Source organism: Eumetopias jubatus, unplaced genomic scaffold (genome assembly GCF_037043125.1).
Source record: "Eumetopias jubatus isolate StellerSeaLion01/CBP00866 unplaced genomic scaffold, mEumJub1_p1.0 scaffold_14, whole genome shotgun sequence".
In the NCBI taxonomy this organism is placed as follows: Eukaryota; Metazoa; Chordata; class Mammalia; order Carnivora; family Otariidae; genus Eumetopias; species Eumetopias jubatus.
Genome location: NW_028274820.1, coordinates 100180537 through 100200802, shown reverse-complemented (window position 1 = coordinate 100200802; position 20266 = coordinate 100180537). Strand labels below are relative to the sequence as shown.

General features: G+C 36.4%; 1 protein-coding gene across 1 annotated transcript in view; it reads right to left on the bottom strand.

Moving 5' to 3' along the window:
- CNTNAP2 (contactin associated protein 2) overlaps nucleotides 1-20266 on the bottom strand; it is a 1403550-nt gene that overhangs the window by 887719 nt on the left and 495565 nt on the right. The window contains exon 9 of the mRNA XM_088018399.1: nucleotides 11538-11687. Coding sequence (XP_087874525.1) covers nucleotides 11538-11687 — 150 coding nt within the window. The remainder of the gene's footprint in view (nucleotides 1-11537; nucleotides 11688-20266) is intronic.

The window sequence follows — 20266 nt, the reverse complement described above, 5'->3', positions numbered from 1 at the left end:
CTGCCAGTTTTTCTGTTTTCAAAAACTATGATTAACTAAAACTTCTGAAATTCTTCATGCAATAAGAAGCTTTCTTTTTCTAAACCTATCTGACACAGCACATTTGTGGACATCCTAATCCAGAAAGCAAAATCTGTCTAACATTGAGCAAAAACAAACTTCTGTCAAATAAAAAAAATAGTAGCAACTTTAAAAATAATGTAATATATAATTAAACACAAGCGTTATGTTAAAAAACTTTTATTTTGTTCATTTGCACTTTTAAAAATAAATCCTGGCAAATTTTATTCTCTCTCTCCCATTCCCTCATCATGATAGTTCTTATTTTGTTCTCAGGTAATTTACCTCAGGTCACATCTCTTCCATGATACCTGTGAAAGTTCTCCCTTCTGAAATTCAGTTATGCTTTAAAACTTTGGGTTTTTTTTTTAAACTTAATTTAATTTTATTAGGTTATGTTAGTCACCATATAGTACATCATTAGTTTTTGATGTAGTGTTCCATGATAAAACTTTGTTTTTATAAAGAAGTCTAAGATCCACTTTGTTTTTCCTATTATTTTCTCTCTATACCACCTTACAAGAGCATTTTTAACCTTTGAGATTGTTCCTATCTAGATAAAAAACATCTTTGTTTCCATTCTGATTTTTGCTTTTGTATTTCTAACTTTCCACTTAATGACATTAGCCTTACATCATTACCCAGTGTTTTATTATTTTCTAATGCTGCCTTATTCTCTTTCTAATACTTGCCTCCCTTTATGGAATCTAGGGTTTTCATTATTTGGATACAAGAAATATCTCTTTTTCTTCCTGCATTCTGATCGCCAAATCATTACTTAAATTAGTGTTTCTCTAAGTGTGGAGAGAAAACTGCAGGCTTGAGACAACTTAGGAAAGAGTTCAGGAGATCAACAAAATAGAATTACCATAAGACTCAGCAATTTCACTCCCAGGTATATATTCAAGAGTAAGAAAAACCTACATGCATGCAGAAACTTGTACCCAAATGTTCACAGCAGCAATATTCCTAACAGCCAAAGAGTGGACAATCCAAGGTCCATCAACTGATTAATGGCTAAAAAAATGTAGTATATCCATACAATAGACTATTATTTGCACATAATTATGTAGGAATAAAGTAGTGATACCTGTTAAAAATTGAATAAACCTTAAAAACATTACGCTACATGAAAGAAGCCAGTCACAAAAGACAACCTATTATGTGATTCCATTTATATAAAATGTCTAGGGGCACCTGGGCGGTTCAATCGGTTAAGCGTCTGCCTTCAGCTCAGTTCATGATCCCAGATGGAGCCCCGCAACAGGCACCCTGCTCAGCAGGGAGCTTGCTTCTCCCTCTCCCTCTGCTTGCTTGTGCTCACTCTCTCCCTCTCTCTCTCTGCCAAATAAATAAAGAAAATATTTTTTAAAATAAAAAGTAAAAAAACAAAATGTCTAGAATTGGCAAATCTATACACAGAAAGTAGATTAGTGGTTGTCTAGGGCTGGAGGTATTGTAGGAGAATGCAGACTGGCTCCTAATGAGTTTGGGGTTTCTACTTGGGGTCATGAAAATGACCAAAAATTAGCCTCTTTCCCACACCTTATTCCCTAAAAAAGACTTGAAATTTCACCACTGCAGATGTATCCTTTTTAGGGTCTTGAAGGCCAGAGAGCCTTACAAATTCCTTATGATTGTAAAATTCCCTTGGGGAGTTAATAATGATTCTTAATTTTTTGAAGGATAGCTAGTTGCTGAGATGGGCAAGTGGGAAGCCAAAAGAAAGAAGCATTTTAAAAAAGTGAGAATTTAGCAAAGGCTCTATTTGATTACTTCCTAGATGAGCCAGACTAGACAAACTCATTTACTTGAATCTATGATCTTCTTTAAAATCTCAATAATGGAAAAGAGAAAAATGCACACACTCAGAAAGAATTTACTTCCTAGTTCAAAGAGAGAAGTTGATGTATAAATAATGGAATGCCCAGAGGAAAAACCAAACAAATGGGCAAACAAAATAAACACTGACAAACCTTCATGATCACAGGCACTGGCTTCCATATTGGTTTTCTTCCTGCTCATATAGTATTATTATTTGAATTCTCAGAAGTTTTTAAAAATAAGTAGCCTACAATCATTTCCTCTCTTTTTTGGCCATAGAGAATTAGGAATACAAACAGAAATACCAATTATATTTATTGGGAAAAACAAACACACTTTTCTCTGGTTTGTAAAGAAATACTATGAAAGAACTTCTAGAATGATCTTTCGTTTTCACTTAAACTTGTGGCGGCCAAGGAGGGATGCTTGTCACATATTCCTGTTTGAGGATCAGGGTCGGCTCGTGAAACTAGAATCCAGAGATGGCCTTCTACTGAGGCCATGGGCCCCCAGCCTGCTCTAATCAACTACTAACTATGGCAACAGGACCAGGGTCCAGCCATTTCCATTTGGTGATAGATGCTAACAGGCAATTTTGCGAGGGACCATGCCAACACTGCCAGCACTCTGGGGCTCTTGCTACTCAATCCCCTTCTTCCCCCTGATACCCTCCTTGGGTATCAGACCTGCTCTTCCTCTTTCATCCCTGTATCCTTCAGAGGCATTCTGTCCAGTAGGTCTTTCAAATGTCTAATTCCATCCTAACCTCTGCTTCTTAGAGTACCTAAATAGACACATTACTCATGAAAAAAAAAGCATAAATTTCTTCCTTTTTTCTTATTTTTTTGATAAAACATTATAAAATCAATGATTAAAATAATGTGTAGAAACACTTATGTTCCTCAAGTAGTAACTTGACACATATCACATATTTGTAGCAGATATATGAGTTTTAAAATTTATTTTAAAATTTGGCTGGTTTTTTCAACTTGAGTGTTTTAGATATGGAAAATACTTTCTAAAAATACAGAGAAATCATATTTAACCTACATATTTGTAGAGTTATCTATATTATTTCCAGTGTCAAAACATTATGTTCTTTTAGTCTACTGATTTTAATGTAGCAAAATTAATATAAGAAAGCAGAAGGTGCCAGTGATAAATAGCCACAGCATTAAGACAATTCTTGCAAGTCAAAGAGTTTTTATAATTCCATGATTTTTCTTCTTTGAAAAACTACTTAGTTCTATCTTAAATCTGAATATTCCCAATGCAAGCCATTCAGAGAGCCAGAAAAAAGCAAAGGCATGTAGAATATCACAATAACTGTAATTAGCCCGCATCCTCGGTCTAAGCAAATTTTACTTCTAGAGATATATAAAGGTCTTTGGAATTTGGGGCTATGTAATGAATACTTTCCTATCTCCAACAGAGAAACAGTTTCTGATGTACAGTTTCTGATGAAGTTAATCTATCCAATTTCATTGTGCAATTCCCTTCCTCTTCTTTGCCCTTTTCTTTTATGCATATAATTGGAAAACAAACTAATACAACCAAAAGCACTTTGGGAATTGGACTGAAAAAGAAATGTGTCTCTCCTTATTAATGTTCTCATAATGGAAAGAAATGCTTTTTTAAAAATGTACTTTTTTAAAGTGGGGGATGAATTTGCATAGAATAGCAAATACTGATCTAAATATTTACATGGGCAGGTAGTTGTTTTTGTACAATCAAATCCTTTTTAAGAAATTAATAACTGAGGAAGTTTCTAGATTAACTCACTACAGTTAAGGATGGACCAATCCTCTGAAGCTGAAAAAGAGAAAAACAATATAATGTTTTATATAATATAATAATATTATAATATTGAACCAGGGTAAAACAGTAGAAGCACAAAAGAAAAAAATACATATATATATGTACAAAAATTAATTGGTAGGTTTGGAAGCAATAAAAGAAAAATGAATTCTAATTGTTACATAATGTTAGCCAACCCAAATCAAATAAAATATTAACAATTTACAGGAATCTCTAAGGTTCTAAGTTGTGATTTCCTCATTTCTCATTCTGAAGTTTAATAAATTGTTAGTTGGTCAGAAAAAGTTGTCCCTTGCCATTTGCAATAGCACGTTCTGCATGGAGCACTGGGTGTTGTGCGCAAACAATGAATCATGGAACACTACATCAAAAACTAATCATGTATGGTGATTAACATAACATAATAATAAAAAAAGAAAGATCTATGTTTATGAAAAATGTACTCCCTAATTTCCTAAACTTAAATGCAGATGCCTGATTTTTAAATTTATTTGTGCTATCTATATATACGGAATAGTTGAAATCTTTGTAATATTGGCTAAATTTCCTTTAAAAAAATCACAGAGATGCATATTACACAAAAGGTGGGGAACTCAAGTATTCCAACATTAATAACAATGTTCAGCACTATGTAAATGTAGATGATGGTTAACTTTCATTTTATTTGTAAAAAGACAATAAGTAGTTTATCTCCTAACCCCCTCCAACCTTAGTATAGTTGGACCAGGAGTATAGTTTGGATGGAACAAAGACCAGGGGGAGATTACAGTTAGGTCATACTTTCAAGCTGGAAGTACATCTACTCAGAGGTTATATGTGAACTAATATTTTTAAAATACATTTTATTTTAGAGCAGCTGCTTTGCTTTGAGTCAGTGTCCTCCACTTGTCTATTTCTGAGTGGCACTGTGGTCCCCAAATCAGAGACTGATTGGAATTTTAGTTTACAAGAGCTAGTTTTAGATCAGTAGACTCCTGACCCTTGTTATACCCCGTGGGTGATACGGCAAAAAGAGCGTCTGGCAAAGACTTGAGAGATTTGGGAACTGAGTCAGATACCATCCAGAAAAACCAAGAGAGGACATGAAAGTGAGGGGGTTAGGTCACAGTCCTGTTGATTCTGGAGGAGGGATGACAGGTCGCTGCACGGACAGACACTGTCAGTACGTTTATGATGCGCAGGTCAGAACTAAGTTTTAGGGAAACACTGCCAAATGGACCCCACAGTGTAGAAGGGGAAGGAGGAAGTGTGGAATAGGGAAAGGGTAAGCTCTAGGCTTTCTGTCAGGCAGACTGGTGTTATCCTTGGCTCCTGTTTGTTTATCACAACCCCTATCCCACCGGTGGGCAGGTCCTGTTGATCAGGACTTGGTCATTTCCCACTCCCTCCGCTGCTACCTCCCAGTCTCTACCTTCCTTTATCTGGATTACTGCAATAGTCTCCACTGTGAGCCCTCATTCGATTATACTCTTTTCTGAAAACTGCATCCTGAGAGATCATTTTAAAATGTAAATTAGATTACGCCACCCTCCTGGTCCAATCTTCAAAGGCCTTCCCATTTCACTCAGAGTAAAAGACTCCTCACCACCCAGCCCAACTGCCCCCATTCCTAAAGCCAAGCCGGTCTCCTTTCCGCAAGCATCACATACACCCACCATCTGTACCTGTGCCCGCACTTGCTTTCCTCTCTACCAGGGATGCTCTTCTCCCTGATCTCCTCACCCCCTTGAGCTCTTTGTCCAAATGCCATCTTGTCAACGGAGGCTTCCTTTGGCCAACTTACGGTAAGAGGTAATTCTCAACAACCCTCCCATAAGAACTTCCCATCTTTCCCGGATTTATTGACTCCACAGTATACTCATTTTACCAATCTGTTATTTTGACTGGAATGTAACCTTTTGAGAGCCAAGTATTCTTTCTAACTTGTTCACTGTTCTAGGATGAATAATAATGACAGGTTTTAGTAAATATTCACCAAACAAAATTATCTAAATCCTGTCTCTACTACTTTTTAGTTGTACATGTAATACCCTTAGATAAAAAATTGCATCTGATATAAATCAATTACTTTTTCTTCAAGACCCTGGGAAGTTATACCTCTCAAATATGACAATGGAATATCGTATGCTAGCGCAATCACTATCCCTTACCTAAATGTTTTGGGGGTGATGGGCATATGGCAGAAGCTGACAATCTATGTGGGAATAAAAAGTCCTGTAGCCCCTTGTGCATGTAACCATTAAGTATATTCATAAGGGACCACTGATTAACTTATTCAATGAATAGATAGACATTGAGAACCTATTATGTGTCAGACATTTTTTTCTAAATATTCGAGATACATTAGAAAACAAAAAATAAAAACCTGGCCTCTTCGTGCTTACATTTTGCTTCCAGCAAGAAACAATCCATACAGTAAATAAAGAAGGATGTAAAATGTCAGAGCATGAGTAAGTGCTGTGGGAGGGGAGGGAAGAAAGTGGACTCGAAAGGGCGTGGGGAGTGGGGAAGGGGTGGTGTGCTGGAGTCGGGGGCAAGGACCCAGTGGTCCCCCTGGAGAAGGTGAGACCTGGGCCAAGTCTCTAAGGAGGACTACATGAAAAGTCAAAAAACAAACTGCAAATCCACAAAAAATGGAAGGGTCTAGAAATAGAAACACAGGGGCAGAAGCAACCCCATGGGTGGTTGTTGGGTGAAGCAGGAGGGGTAGGAGGGGATTTGGGGAGTTAAAGGGATGATCTTAGAGCTGGAGGCTGGTGATGGCTGCAGCACTGTATACATTTACTAAAACTCACTGAACTGTACACTTGAAATAGGTGATTGTAGCATTTGTAAGTTTTATCTTAGTAAAGGTATTGAAAAGAGAGAGAGGGAATAAAGGAAGTAACATTAGAAATTATAAAATAAGCATGCAGAAGGCTTGGAAATTGTAATTAGGAAACTGTAAAAGTAGTTTCTGGTATTACTTCATCTGTACATTAAACCAGATGTCTGATTATAATTTTATGTGATGTCTCGAATCCAGGATATAGAAAACCCTACAATGGGTAATTCTGTGTGTCAACTTGGATAGGCTATAGTGCCCAGTTATTCAATCAAACATGACTCTAGGTGTTGCTGTGCAGGTATTTTGCAGATATGGATAACGTCTCAATCAACCAACTTTAAGTAAAGGAGACTATCCTTGACAATGTGAGCCTCATCCAATTGGCTGAAAGGTCTTATGCGCAGAACAGAGGTTTCCCCAGATGGAGCTCAGAGTAGCTATAAAATTAGTAAGAGAATCATACAAATAATATAAAATGACAGCTTTATAAAGGTGAGACCAATATTGCTGTGAAAGCAAAAACAATAAATTCCACGAGGGACACAGATTATGTCTTCTTTTTTGTCATGGTATATGGCCAGTGTCTAGCATAAAACCTGGGTTATACTAGGGGCTCTATAATCTCTTTGTATATAAATGAGATAAAACCACCAAAATATGTTTGGAAGGAAAGTCCTTCTTGAGAGCAGCCACCCCCTTCCAGGAAGACTGGCTCTGGAACTTTCTTAGCTCTTCTCTTCAGCCCACAGCTCCTTTTCCTTTCAAATGAAAGCAACAGGGTAATAATAATAAAAAAATACCATCCCTGAAAAAGTTAAGAAATTTACAAATCCTTCTGTTCTCTCATGACCATGGGCTCTGGCCTGTATCAGAAAGTCTATTACCAGGTAAACAGCCAATAAATAAATTTACTTTGATTATTAAAATTAACAGTCTTATCAAAAGTAATTCCAGTTGGGTGGTAGAGGAAAAAAAAATTAAAGCAACCAAAATAACTCTTCCTGAGGAAACATCCCAAATAAATAATCTCTTTCTTTTTCTGTTTATTCCCAAGAAAGAACAAGATAAAAGAATTCTTGGTGCTTAAACATCTGATCACGAGTGTTCCAGAGGAGAACTAAGACTTTTTCTGGGATTAGCAGGGTGCAAGCATGGAGAGATAATCTCCACGCTGGTAGGAAAGAGCAGGAAAGAATAGGAGCTACATGGCTGGGACTTCACTTCAAAAAAAAACAAAGTGTGTACACGTTCAGAAGTCTGTAATTGAGTACACGAGGCCAGCAAGCCTTTAGTTAAGGCTTTCACCTAGTAAGAAAACAATTTATTTTTTACCAAGGAGGAAGGAATGCTTTGATTAGTGGAGAAGTTGGTCAGATACTTTAGAGGAGCACATGGTCTGAAATCTTACATCTTCCTTGATGAGTTAAATAAAGACTCCATGTGGATTGGAAAGGGAGTCAGCACTTAGCATACCCTGGAATCAGACCCTGGGTTTAACAGGTTATGCTGGCAGTGTTTACAACCATTATTTAAAATTCTACTGCCTTAAATTATTAAAATGATCTATCAACAAGTGAAGCCACGATCCCAAGCCAAGAGTGTGTTTTTCAAAGTCATATTTTAGGACAAGTCAATTTTCTTTCTACTCTACTAATGTTTCTTAAGATGTTTTTATTACAACATCTACAACTAACTTTAAATTTTTCAGCACAGACAATAGGAAGCATGTGTGTGTGTGTGTGTGTGTGTGTGTGTGTGTGTGTGTGTGTGTGTGTTTAATTTACAATTTAGAGACAGCTAGCATTCTACTCTGAAAGCCGCATGCCAGAGGTGGTCACAAGCAGCCATTGCAGAGGAGGCTACTGGATTTCTGCTCTCTGTTCCTCTAATCAACTTACTAAATGCCAAACTGGGTTTTCTTTGGTGAAATGAGTGCTTTGTTTATCAGCATAAATGTTAGATAAATGTTAGGAAAGATATCTCAGTGGTGAAATTAAAGATATTAAGAATATGTAGTTTGACAAAACATCTTTTAGAGACACTCACAGCCTGTGCGTAGACAGGATAAGACAAGTGAGGCCGGTGACCTGAAGCCTTGGACATGGTTCTGGAATCTTGATCACTTAGTGATCCTGTGCCAGCCATCAGCTTGGGAGACTTTCTGTTGCTTGGCACTGGCTGAGTGTAGCTGAATCCTGCTTCTAAAATACTGCGAAAGCTGCCCAAAGAGAACATTTTATGCAAGGTATAGCAAGTCAGAGAGCTAGGACTTCACTGAGCTTACAGAAGAGTTTGTATTAACTGCATTGTGCCTACTTGCTAATAAAAATGTTCATTTAATAAATGTCTGTATAAGCACCAGACATTGGCCTATGATTTCCTTTTACTGCTTCGTGGCTAAGCTACAAGACAGTAGCTAATTCTCACTTATCTCACTTTTCGGTGACTGACATCTTTCAGAAGAATCTGAAAGATGTGCATGCAAATTGGCTAAGGTTAATCTATAATTCTTTCCTCAGATCATTTGTGCCAGAATAACTTGAAGCTTAGAGTTCTTTCTTTTCCCAGCATTCTGCATTGAGTTCTAGGAGTGGGGGCTGAGGATTCTGAAATGTAACAAGTTCCCCTGGTGATTCTCATATATTCCAAGGATTCAGCTAATGAAGATAAAACCAAAGAAGATCCTGATCATCTGCTGACAGCATTTCCCAATGGCAGACCAAAGACCCAAGAGGGAGAAAATATGCTCTAGCCACTGGGTTTGAAAACCAAAATCTGTAAAACAATAGCAAATAGCACACTATGAAGACTTCATATCCCATTAACTCTGTGCCTTAAATTTGCTGGTTATAGCTATGAGGCTACCCATATAGATGGAAATAGACCAAAACTCGCCTTAGGCATTCAGCATGCTCATCGATGGCCAAAGATATTCCACTGCCATTTGGATGGGTAGCTATTATCAATAGCTTTCCAACTGACTACTGTGATCCATTTTCTATGACAGCAATGAAAACTGTTGGCCAAAAGCCCATCATATTAAATATATTTTTGCAGGAAAACCAGTTGGGTTACTGGGTTACTTTCACATCAATAAGCCCCAGTTTATTCACTTAGAAGACATCTTGGCTGACTTTCACCCAACTCATCAAATATTTATTGAGAGCCTTTTTAGAAACATGTAGTTTTTAACTTCCAACGAACACAATGTAAGGTTCAAGACAGAGAGGTCTAGCCCAGGTCTTTTGTCTCAGAGTTGTCACGCATCATAGCATGATGCATAGTGAGAAACACCCTGGCATACAAGAGTCACAGGTCTTGAGTTCAGGTGCTGCCCACAAACTCAATGACAAGTCAGTGAAGCTCTGTGGGCTTCATATTTCTCCTTTTAAACAACTGGGAGTAAAATGCTTGGCCTTGCTTGCTTTTCTAAATTTACTAATTCATTCATATTTCTTGGTCATCTATATTCCAGGAATTTTTCTAAGACCAAGGAGGATACAGCAGGGAACAAGATATACAAGATGACTGCTCTCAAACAGGCTTATTCTAATAATTAGAAATATATATAAATATACTGATATATAAACACTTAAATAAGCAAGTTAAGTGTGAATATTAATACACATATTTTGAGAAGCAGATATACGTACACATATGTTTTTTAAAGTTTAACAAAGCCTTTCCTAAGAGTACAATATATTTTTTAGATCTCATATTGTGTGATTTTGGATGAAGAATTCGATAATCTAGTGAAAGATATACTGATTTAAACAAACCTAGCACTTTAATAAAAAACTGTCCCTATATTTCATTAATGATAAAAAAATTCTGGCAGGATACATTTTTCAAATTAAAAAAATATGCCCAGATCCATGATAGAACACTTTTTCACATATAGTAGAATTTATTGTTTGAAGAGAACCTTCTTTTTCACTTATTTTTTCTTAAGAACTAAGACGTGTGATAAGATGGCTTTCCTGTAAGGCAACCTGTGGTATGTAGCCTCGAAGATTTTCTCCATGCAAGTCTCCTCATGTAATCCCTTTCTTTTAAGTGTGGTATGGATTTAGTGACTCAATTCTACCAAACTGTGTATAACTGAAGTGATGGGATGTCACTTCCAAGACTAGGTTGTAAAAAAGCTTCAGCTTCCATCGTGGAAACTTTCTCTCTCGTTTACTGGTTTCCCCCCCTCTCTGCTCCTCTCCCCTGATCTCTCTCAGCCTGATCACCCATGAGAGAGGCGGTTTGAAGAAGACAGGCCTGGAAAACCAGAGCCACATGGAGGAGAATCGAGGCACCCCAGACAACAACCAGCAGCAACGTTCAACGTAGCGAGTGCACCTTCCCAGAAACATACGTGCAGCCCAGTGAAGGCTGCAGATAATGCAGTCACAGTCAAGTGCTTGGGTAGAACAACCTCATGAGGGACCTCATGAGGGACCTTGAGTCAGAATCAGCCAGCTACACTACTCCTGAATTCATGATCTAGAATAACTGTGAGACAGGGAGGCCTGGCTGGCTCAGACGGTGGAGCATGTGACTCCTGATCTCGGGGTTGTGAGTGCAAGCCCCAAGTTGGGTGAGTTCAAGCCCCAAGTTCGGTGGGGACCCTACTCAAGAAAAAAAACCAGGACTAGAATAACTGTGAGGCAATGTTTGTTGTTCTAAGCCACTAAGGTTTGGAGTAATTAATTACACAGCAATAGGTGACCCAAGGATCTGACTCTTGAGGATAGTATTATGAGAATCAATGGATTCAGAATCTCATGCTTTATACTTTGAATATTTGAATTAAACTAGAAGAATATGGTGATATTATAAGAATACTTTATCATGAAGAAGCATAAATTTGCCACTCTTTTTAGCTCATGGAATAAGAGTTTGGTGTTTTCCCTGAGATCTGCTGAGTCTACTGAATCAAATATAAATACTTAATAATCAAACTTGACTGAAACTGTTTCTAACAATGTACTAGTTAACCAATAAAACACGGTAGTCTTACCTCCAAAAAAGTACTTCTCGCCAGTTTTAACTTGAAGAGGACTATTAGTTCGAACAGCTGAAGCCTCGTCTCCATCGATGGTGAGAATGGCAAAATTTTCCTTAGCCAGGAAACGAACCTCATGCCACTGTCCATCATTCAACCCAGAACCTGTTAAGTAAAAAAAGTCAATTTATTTTCTAAAGATGGTACAGTTTAAAACAATTTTCAGTACCAACAAGGTCAGAAATTTGTTGGTAAAGATTAGCATATTTTCATCTAGAAAAATTCAGTACTACCTGCAATTGATATCATGTTTCTTTAATTTCAGAAGTGGTTCTAGCCTCCATTTGACAGAAAAGGCATAACAGAACCCAATAAAGGAGGGGAATAGTCATTAATGTGCCATTGGCATACCTGGGAAAATTAATGGAGTGAATAAAGCTGTTTGGGAGGTGATGATGAACTATTTTAATTTAATTACTTATTTTATGATTAGGTTTATTAGAAGCCACTCTCTGATAACAAAATGGATTTATGACTTTTATCTAACATCTCTCTCTGTTTTTAAGAACTTTTTTTGTACTATTATTTTCTCTCAATAACCATGTCTGGCAAGTATATACAGTTTGTAGAAATTAAGAACTAAAAACTATGTGCTAATTAACCACTCATAACCATAGGAAATAATACCAGGGTTATCTGATCATTTATAAATAAGGTATCTTTATAATGAATTAGGTTATATTTAAACACACAAACCAACAAAAATAAATCAACAGCTCCCACTCCTAACAACCACATTTCACTGTGGCTTAGTACAAAGATCTTCGGAATGAAAAATGATTTTAAACTCTCCATTAGACAGATAATAACTTAAAGTTTTTGTTTAGTTTGTGCTCATTTTGTAAAGAATAGAAAACTAAGGCCCAAACAAAGGAGATCAGCAACTGAACATAAGCATCTGGAAAGAGTTTAAGAAACACTAAGAGAGAGGCAGAGAGAGAGAAGTCTAAGAGGGTCAGAGTGGCTTTCTTTGAACTTACAAAGGCCTTGTTATGGCAAAGGGAAGGGATTTTGTCCCAGGCCAGATAGAATAATTCAGAATTCACAGGAAGAAGTTACTTGAAGATACACTTCAGATTCACAAAAGAAAAGAGAAGCCTCGCAAGTAAAGGTAGCTACAAATGAAATGAGAGCAAGTCAATGAAGCAACAGATGACAGCTCCAAGCCTCTGATCAGAGGTTTGCAAATCAGTTTATAGGCCAAACCTGGCCTGCTGTTGTCTGTTCCTGTATGGCCTGAGAGCTAAAAGTAGTTCTCACATCTTTAAATAGCTGAAAACACATAATAATAATAACAACAACAACAATAATAACAACATATGAAAATTGTATAAAATTGAAATTTTAGTGCCCATATAAAGTTGTGTTGGAATACAGCCACACTCATTTGCTTACATACTGTCTTGCTCTACAAAGCCAGAGTCAAGCAGTTGCTACAGAGACTTCTTGTCACTCACAAAGCCTAAACGATTTACCGTGTGGTCCTTTGCAGAAAAAGCATAAACTTTCGGTTGGCTGATACTATTAAACAGAAATATGATTTTAATGAAAAAAATTAAAGCCTGTTGGAGCTTATAAGATTGTCACATATATGTAATATTTACTGGTATTACACTGGTAAAAAGCATTACAAATAACCACATCTCAGATTTTTTTTTTAGGATTTTCACATTTTAATTTAGAAATACATATTCAGCACATTTTATTTCAATGGAGGAAAAGAGAAAACCCCCGCTCTAAAGTAATTAATACTGAATAACCTCCAAGTTACAAAATGTATAATACATATGCACAATTTTGTACTGTGAAATTGCTATGTAAAGTCTTATTCTAAAATTAAAATCAGTTAGCTGTCAGACAAGCAGTAGTGTTTACTGAAATATTTCCTTCTCAAGTAGGTTATATCAGGGTTCTCCCACAGAACAGAGGCACAGAAGACTGTATTTCACCATAACATTTTTCTGTAGAGTACAAAACTGGGTTTAGTGTTGATTAAGCACAGAAGTACATGGTTTTGGGTTTTGCCTTTATAATGTGATGAGCCCTGCTTTGAAATGCAATTTTGGGGCATGGATCCCAAGGACATCAATGTTACAAATGTTCAGTCTCAAAATTTAATTCTAAATAATCACGCATCCAGTAAAGGTCACTTATAAAATACCATCAGCTGACAAACCTTTCAGTTCTAAACAGTAGACCAGAATGCCTTTCTAAAAATTCCTGTGAACATTTCTCCATCATACAATTAACTTACAAACATCATCAGCTTAATTGTTCATAGCAAAAAGGTCTATTATTCCAATCAGATAAAAATAAAAAGGTTAATCTTTTCAAGAAATTTAATTACTAAATTAAAACTCAGATAAAAGCAGGCTTGTTGATAGCAACCACTGTTGCATCTGTGCTTAAACTGTGATTTCTATTGATTTTAATTCCAATTATTTTGTACTTTTAATCTTCAAGAGGTATGCCTTAGTAATCTATGATACGAATAGGCTCCCGTATACAATGAAGTTCAGTTCTTCAATTGGGGAAAGAATGATCCACTTGCTCAAAAGAAAATATGCTACTTTTAAAAAATTTTCTTCATCCACATGTTATAAAAAATAATAGCCTGAAGTCTTCTTCCAGAGCAGAATCTAACTGCATTAGCTCTGTATATGGGTATATTTAAAGATACAGTGTTCTAAGCTCAATACGCTACTCACTCTGATAAGTCCTTGCATTTGATTCACACTAAATGTTTTAGGAATTATTGCCTCAAGTAAATAGGTGAGAAAACTGAATCTAATAAAGTTTAAGCATCGCAAAGTAAATGGCAGAAGACAGAACTGAAACACAGATATATCTGGTTGCAGAGTCTCAATTCTTACAAACAAGAAACAAAAACAAACAAAACAACAAAAATGTTATATAACCTCTATGCATCCATGATCAGAATTTGCTTACACTATGTGCATGTGCACATGTACACTCATACACACACACACACACACACACACACACACACATTTCCACTGCCACCACACCTGGACAGAGCTCAAATTCTGGGATGTCCTTGTCTCACACAGCATTAGGATGGTAAATAACTGACACACCATCCAGTTTCATTTGCTAATTTTCAGCATTTGCACCATCAGATTTTTGTGGTATTGGAATCTCCTCCATGCTATATGTCTTTTATATTTTCTTACATCGATGGTTTTCCCTCACAATTGTAATTAAAATTAAATTTTATATTAAAAGTATGAGAATCAAGATCAAGCATTTTCTCTAAGGCACATTAGAATAAGCCCATGAGTATTCGTATAAATCATTCTCATACTTTGTGAAACTGAGCAAACAGAACTTTGTACTCACTTTTTTTACATAAGGACTAAAATTATAAAAATATATATATGTGGCTTCTCCTGGAAACTTGTTCCAAATCTGTTTTGCCTTTATCATTCCCTGGACCATCTGTTACTTGGAGGGTATGGTACAGATTTAGTTTTGTTTCAGAAAAGCTATAAGGAATAGCATCTTTACAGTGTTTTTTAAAAAAGTAACAATTTTGTTTAGCAAATTTTAATTCATATGAAATCGAACATTAATTAAATTTACGAGCTTTTGGAATTCATTATTTAAAATTCACTCAGACTACCACAGTTGATCAGACTGTTGCTATAAGATAGGTACTTATATGAGTATTAACACATTTATTCAGGAAAAAAAGTATCATCATCTCAAGTTTTATTAGAAATTTGTGAGTCACAGGGGGGGCTCAGTTGGTTAAGCATCTGCCCTTGGCTCAGGTCATGGATCCCAGGGTGCAGGGAGGGAGCCCCGAGTGGGAACCCTGCTCAGCAGGGAGCCTGCTTTTCCCTCTCCCTCTGCCCCTCCCTGTGTTCTTTCGCTTGCTCACTCGCTCAATCTCTCTCAAATAAGTGGATAAAATCCATTTTAAGAGAGAGAAAAAAATTGTGAGTCATAAATAACAAAGAACACGTTAACAAACAGGATGAAAGCAGCACTTTTCATCTGCTCTTAAAGACATGCTGTTACCCCACTCACTGTTCTAGAGTCAATGAATACCCCAGGAAACAGGAAGACTCATCAGCTCCCAGAAGCAGGGGGTCCTGGTGGATGCACAGTGGTTCGGTACCAGACCAAAAAAGAAGGATGCTAGTTACTGATACTTAGAAAAGCCCCCCATGTGTCACAGGGCTAGCACTTCCTGAGATCCTCATCTGTGCGCAGCACTGTGTACGCACACTGCGTATGTTCGTGTGTTGACTCTCCCCGACAGTGAGCGGCAAGACAGCAGGACAGAGAGCAGCGTGAGGATGAGGGCGACGGGCTCCGGAGTCAGGCTGCGCCCCTTTGCCCTCCCCCTTGCCAAGCTGGGCTCTACTTAACCGCTCTGCGCCTCAGGCTTCTCTTCTCTAAAATGAAAATAACACTGTCCACTTCATAGACCGGTTTTGAGGAGTAGACCAATTAGTATTTCTACAGCGTTAAAACAGCATCTGGCACCCAGGAAGCAGCATATTTATATCAATATCATGTCAAAAAAATTTTTTTTAAGTTTTGATTAGTCTCATTTTATAGAAAGGGAAGCTAAGACTTAAAATTATTTTTGGGGGGAGTTACAATTACAAATGTTGGTGTAGTTATAAGTAAGCTCTCTAAACAAGACAGTAATAAAGTAAATCTTAAAACATGGAATCACAAATATACACATACGAGACAACTGAAAATAAGTGTGTCCTAGCATTATGCTTATGGGCACTTGAAGCTTAGAAAAATAATGTCCAGTGTCCAGTGACAACATCAGATGTGAAAAAAAATTCCTGTGTACAAACAACTTAGAGGTGATGATGATTTGTTCTGAAAAAATGTGTGAGATGACTCACAGTTATGACAAAGACACAAGTGCTAAAGCTGCATGTGAAGAAATTAGAACAAAATTATTTCCAAAAAGTGACAGTGGAAAATAAACCTCCCAAATTATATATGTATGTAATTTTAAAAACACATAGCAATTATGTGAATATTATACATATATTTACTTACAGAACTAAAAGTTTTTACACGCAAGTTAGTTAAAAGGAACTCTTAATTATCTTGCTGAAAAAATGTATTTTTTCACCCTGTATTTGGGGTCATATTCTGCTCAGGCACACATGTACCATGCCCTCTATGAGCCCGAGAAAGGGTTTAGAGCCCGAGTGTCTGACTTACAGACTCACCCTCAGAGGGGCAGATAGCACAACGGACAGAGCAGGGATTCGGAAGTCAGACCATCGGGGTACAACCTCATTTCTGCTCACCAAATGCCAGACCTTCAGCAATTTAGCCTGTGTCAGTTCTCTTACCTATTAAATGGGACTAATAAAAGTATCTACCTCATAGGGTTCTTGTGACGGTTATGTGTAAATACGTTATCATTTAGAGAAGTGCTTGACACACAGGCAGCACCCAGTAAGTAACTCCTGTTTCTTATTCCGTCAGTGAGCCCAGCTCTCTAAATATCAACTTGGATTGTTGTTTAATTCTGTAAGCATTAACTATTATAACATGATTAAAAATTGGTTTTGTTTATGAACAAGTATCCTTCTCCCCCTTATAAATCCAAACATGCAATATCAGTGGGGAGGAATTTGGGAATTTGGCAGGGTAGCTGATTATATTTCTTGTTAATATCAAGGTCAACAATTTTTAAGCTAATTTAAGCCAACTTTGAGCTATACAATAAATCAGTCTTATTCTTTCATAGTTAAGGTCGGCTTTCTCCTCCCTAAATTGTGTGCGTGTGTGTGTTTTAACTAGATTATTCAATGCATATGGTTCTGAAAAAAAATGATAATGGTTCGTTGAATATGAAGTATTTCCAAAAATTAAATATAATTCCAAGCAAGAACTTCCCATGGTGACTAATTTTGAGAAGACTGATATAACCTGAAGTACATATTTTCCAAAGTATTTGTGTTTTAAAAATATACCATTTTGATGTAATTTTATACTTAATGGTTATTTGATATTACTTTATAATAGATAGCTCCAGTTATTAAATCATAACAATCAAAACTTTTCAACTGTATATTCTAAAAGGAAACATACATTTCTACAAAGAAAGTTTTTAACCTAAAACCAACATCTTTGAAACCATATTCCAGCTTCTGGTCTTAATTTTTTTTTCATAACTAAATTGTTTTATAGTATTTTCACTTACATTTCTCTACCGTATCATTGTTAGAAAAACTTGTTTTGTATGCAAATGTAGCATGTTAATGAAGCATATTCTATCTATGCTGTCTTTCTAATGGTATTATTTTTAAAGTAAAGCTCTTGAGGTGGTTGCACTGATACAACAAGAAGAAACAGATGTTTCTCTTATTAGAGACAAGAAGAAGAGACTAGTTTAATGAATATTGAAAAAAAGAAAGTATTTAAAATACAGGAGCAAACCAAGATGCAACATCTGTTTGAAAATGCTTCAAATAAAATTACAATGACTGGAATTTCAAGTCTTTTGCTCAGTATTCAATCTTGAGAGAAAAGTTTCCTAGGATATGAATCCATCTTTAGGCGGTTACAGTGTTCTGATGTGCTATTGACAGACCTCAAAAGTTATCAATTATCCATTCATGTAATAAAAAGGAAAAGGAGAATATATCTCTTTATAAATATGCCATGCACTATTTCTTATATTATCTATAAATTCCATATCATAAGGAACTTGATCTCATTTAATCCTGCTCACTTTTATGTGCCAATACAAACCACATTATAAATATGATCACTTGTGGTCACATAGAACATGTAATAAGGTGCTCGGGCAGGCAAAAAATTCTTCAATTTTTGTCAGCTGAAGAAACTGCCAAATGCTTTCCTCTACAGGTACAGACAAAAAGTCACTTTAAAACATGTCTTTGTCTTGAAAGAGCCACTTGAATGGAATCTTTAAGATAGATAAATACATAGAGGAAAGCATGTTGTATGACTTTTTTTATTAGTGTTGCTAGTCATCAGGGAAATTAAAACCATAATGGTGTACAATTTTCCACCCACTTCGGGGGCTCAAAACTAAAAGAACTAGCTACAGTCAGGATCAATCTGAACTCATACACTGTCAATGAGATGTAAACTTGTATAACCACTTTGAAAAATTCTTTGGCAGCTCAGTTTTGTTTCTTCCTTAATAATGTTAAACATATGTTAATCCTATCACCCAACAATTCCCCTCCCAAATATTTACTCACCCTAATCAAAATACATGTTGCAAAAATATTTGCACAGGAATGTTTTGGCAGCTTTATTTATTACAGGTCTAAACTGAAAATAACTGTATACCCACACAGTGTATATTCATACAAAGAAATGTTGCTAAGTGTTAAAAAAAGAATGAACTAGTGATACAAACAACATTTTTTGCCTGAAAGCACGTAGACACAAAAAATAACTGAATGAATCCTTATGTATGAAATTCCTGAAAAGCAAAACTAATCTACACATAGAAATCAGGCCAGGTGGTTGGGCTGCCTACGAGAGAGAGAGGCGCAGGTGGGAATCGACAGGGGAGTGGCAGAAGGAAACTCTCTGAGGTGATGAACATGTTTCCTATCTCGACTGGAGGTTGGGCGCGCTACGTATGTGCATTTATCAGAATCCACCCAACTGTACATTTAAGATCTGTGCATTTTACACACAGCTGATTCTCATTCATGGAATCCGTATTTGTGAGAACATCTACTTGCTAATATTTATTTGTAATCCCAAGCCAATACATATATTTTCACGATCATTCACAGACTCAAACATGCACAGACTGGGTGAAAATTTGAGCCATTTCGCACAAGTTCCCGGATGAAGTAAAAAAAAGGCAGCATTCTGCCTCCTTGTTTCAGCTCTCATCCTGTTACCAAGTGTTCTTTCCACTGCATATTTAATACCATGTTTCTCCCATTTTTGTTATTTTTTGTTGATTTTGTTATTTAAAATGGCCCCTGATGGTAAAATATGTGATGAGGATAAAAGGTACACTTATCATGATGAGCATGGGAGTAATGTATAGAATTGCTGTATCACTACACAATCAATAAAAATAAAAAGGTCCCTGAATGCCGTGCTGAAGTGCTGTTCAGTGTTCCTAATTTCAAGAATGCTGTGATGTGTCTTACGAAGAAAAAGGATTTATGTTAAATAAGCTTCTTTCAGGTACAGGTTATAACACTGTGGGCTGTGAGTTCAATGTTAATGAATCAATTATATGTATTAAACAAGAGAACTTTCAACAGAAACACACAAAAAGCAAGATTCTATACTGATCAGTTGATGCCAATGTTGTGACCACAGGCTTGCAGGAACATAACCCTGTATTTCTTGTAGGAGCAATAGTTCAGTATTCACTAATTCAGTGTTTGCAATGACTATAGGGAACATAACTACCATAAATAATAAAAAACAACTGCATGTAATTTTTGCTTCAAAAATATGAAGAACATTTTTAAAAGAACTGAAGTAATAGTGATACTCATTTTTAAATTCAACTGAATTTTATTCGAGGCCTGTTTTTTGCTTTGTTTTCTGAATTACCAAACAATGAGAAACCCGATGTATAACATGCCATTATTTGATATTAAATAAATAAAACCCAATTAGACTCTGTATTAATATGTTAAGGACTTAGAGGCCAATGTTTT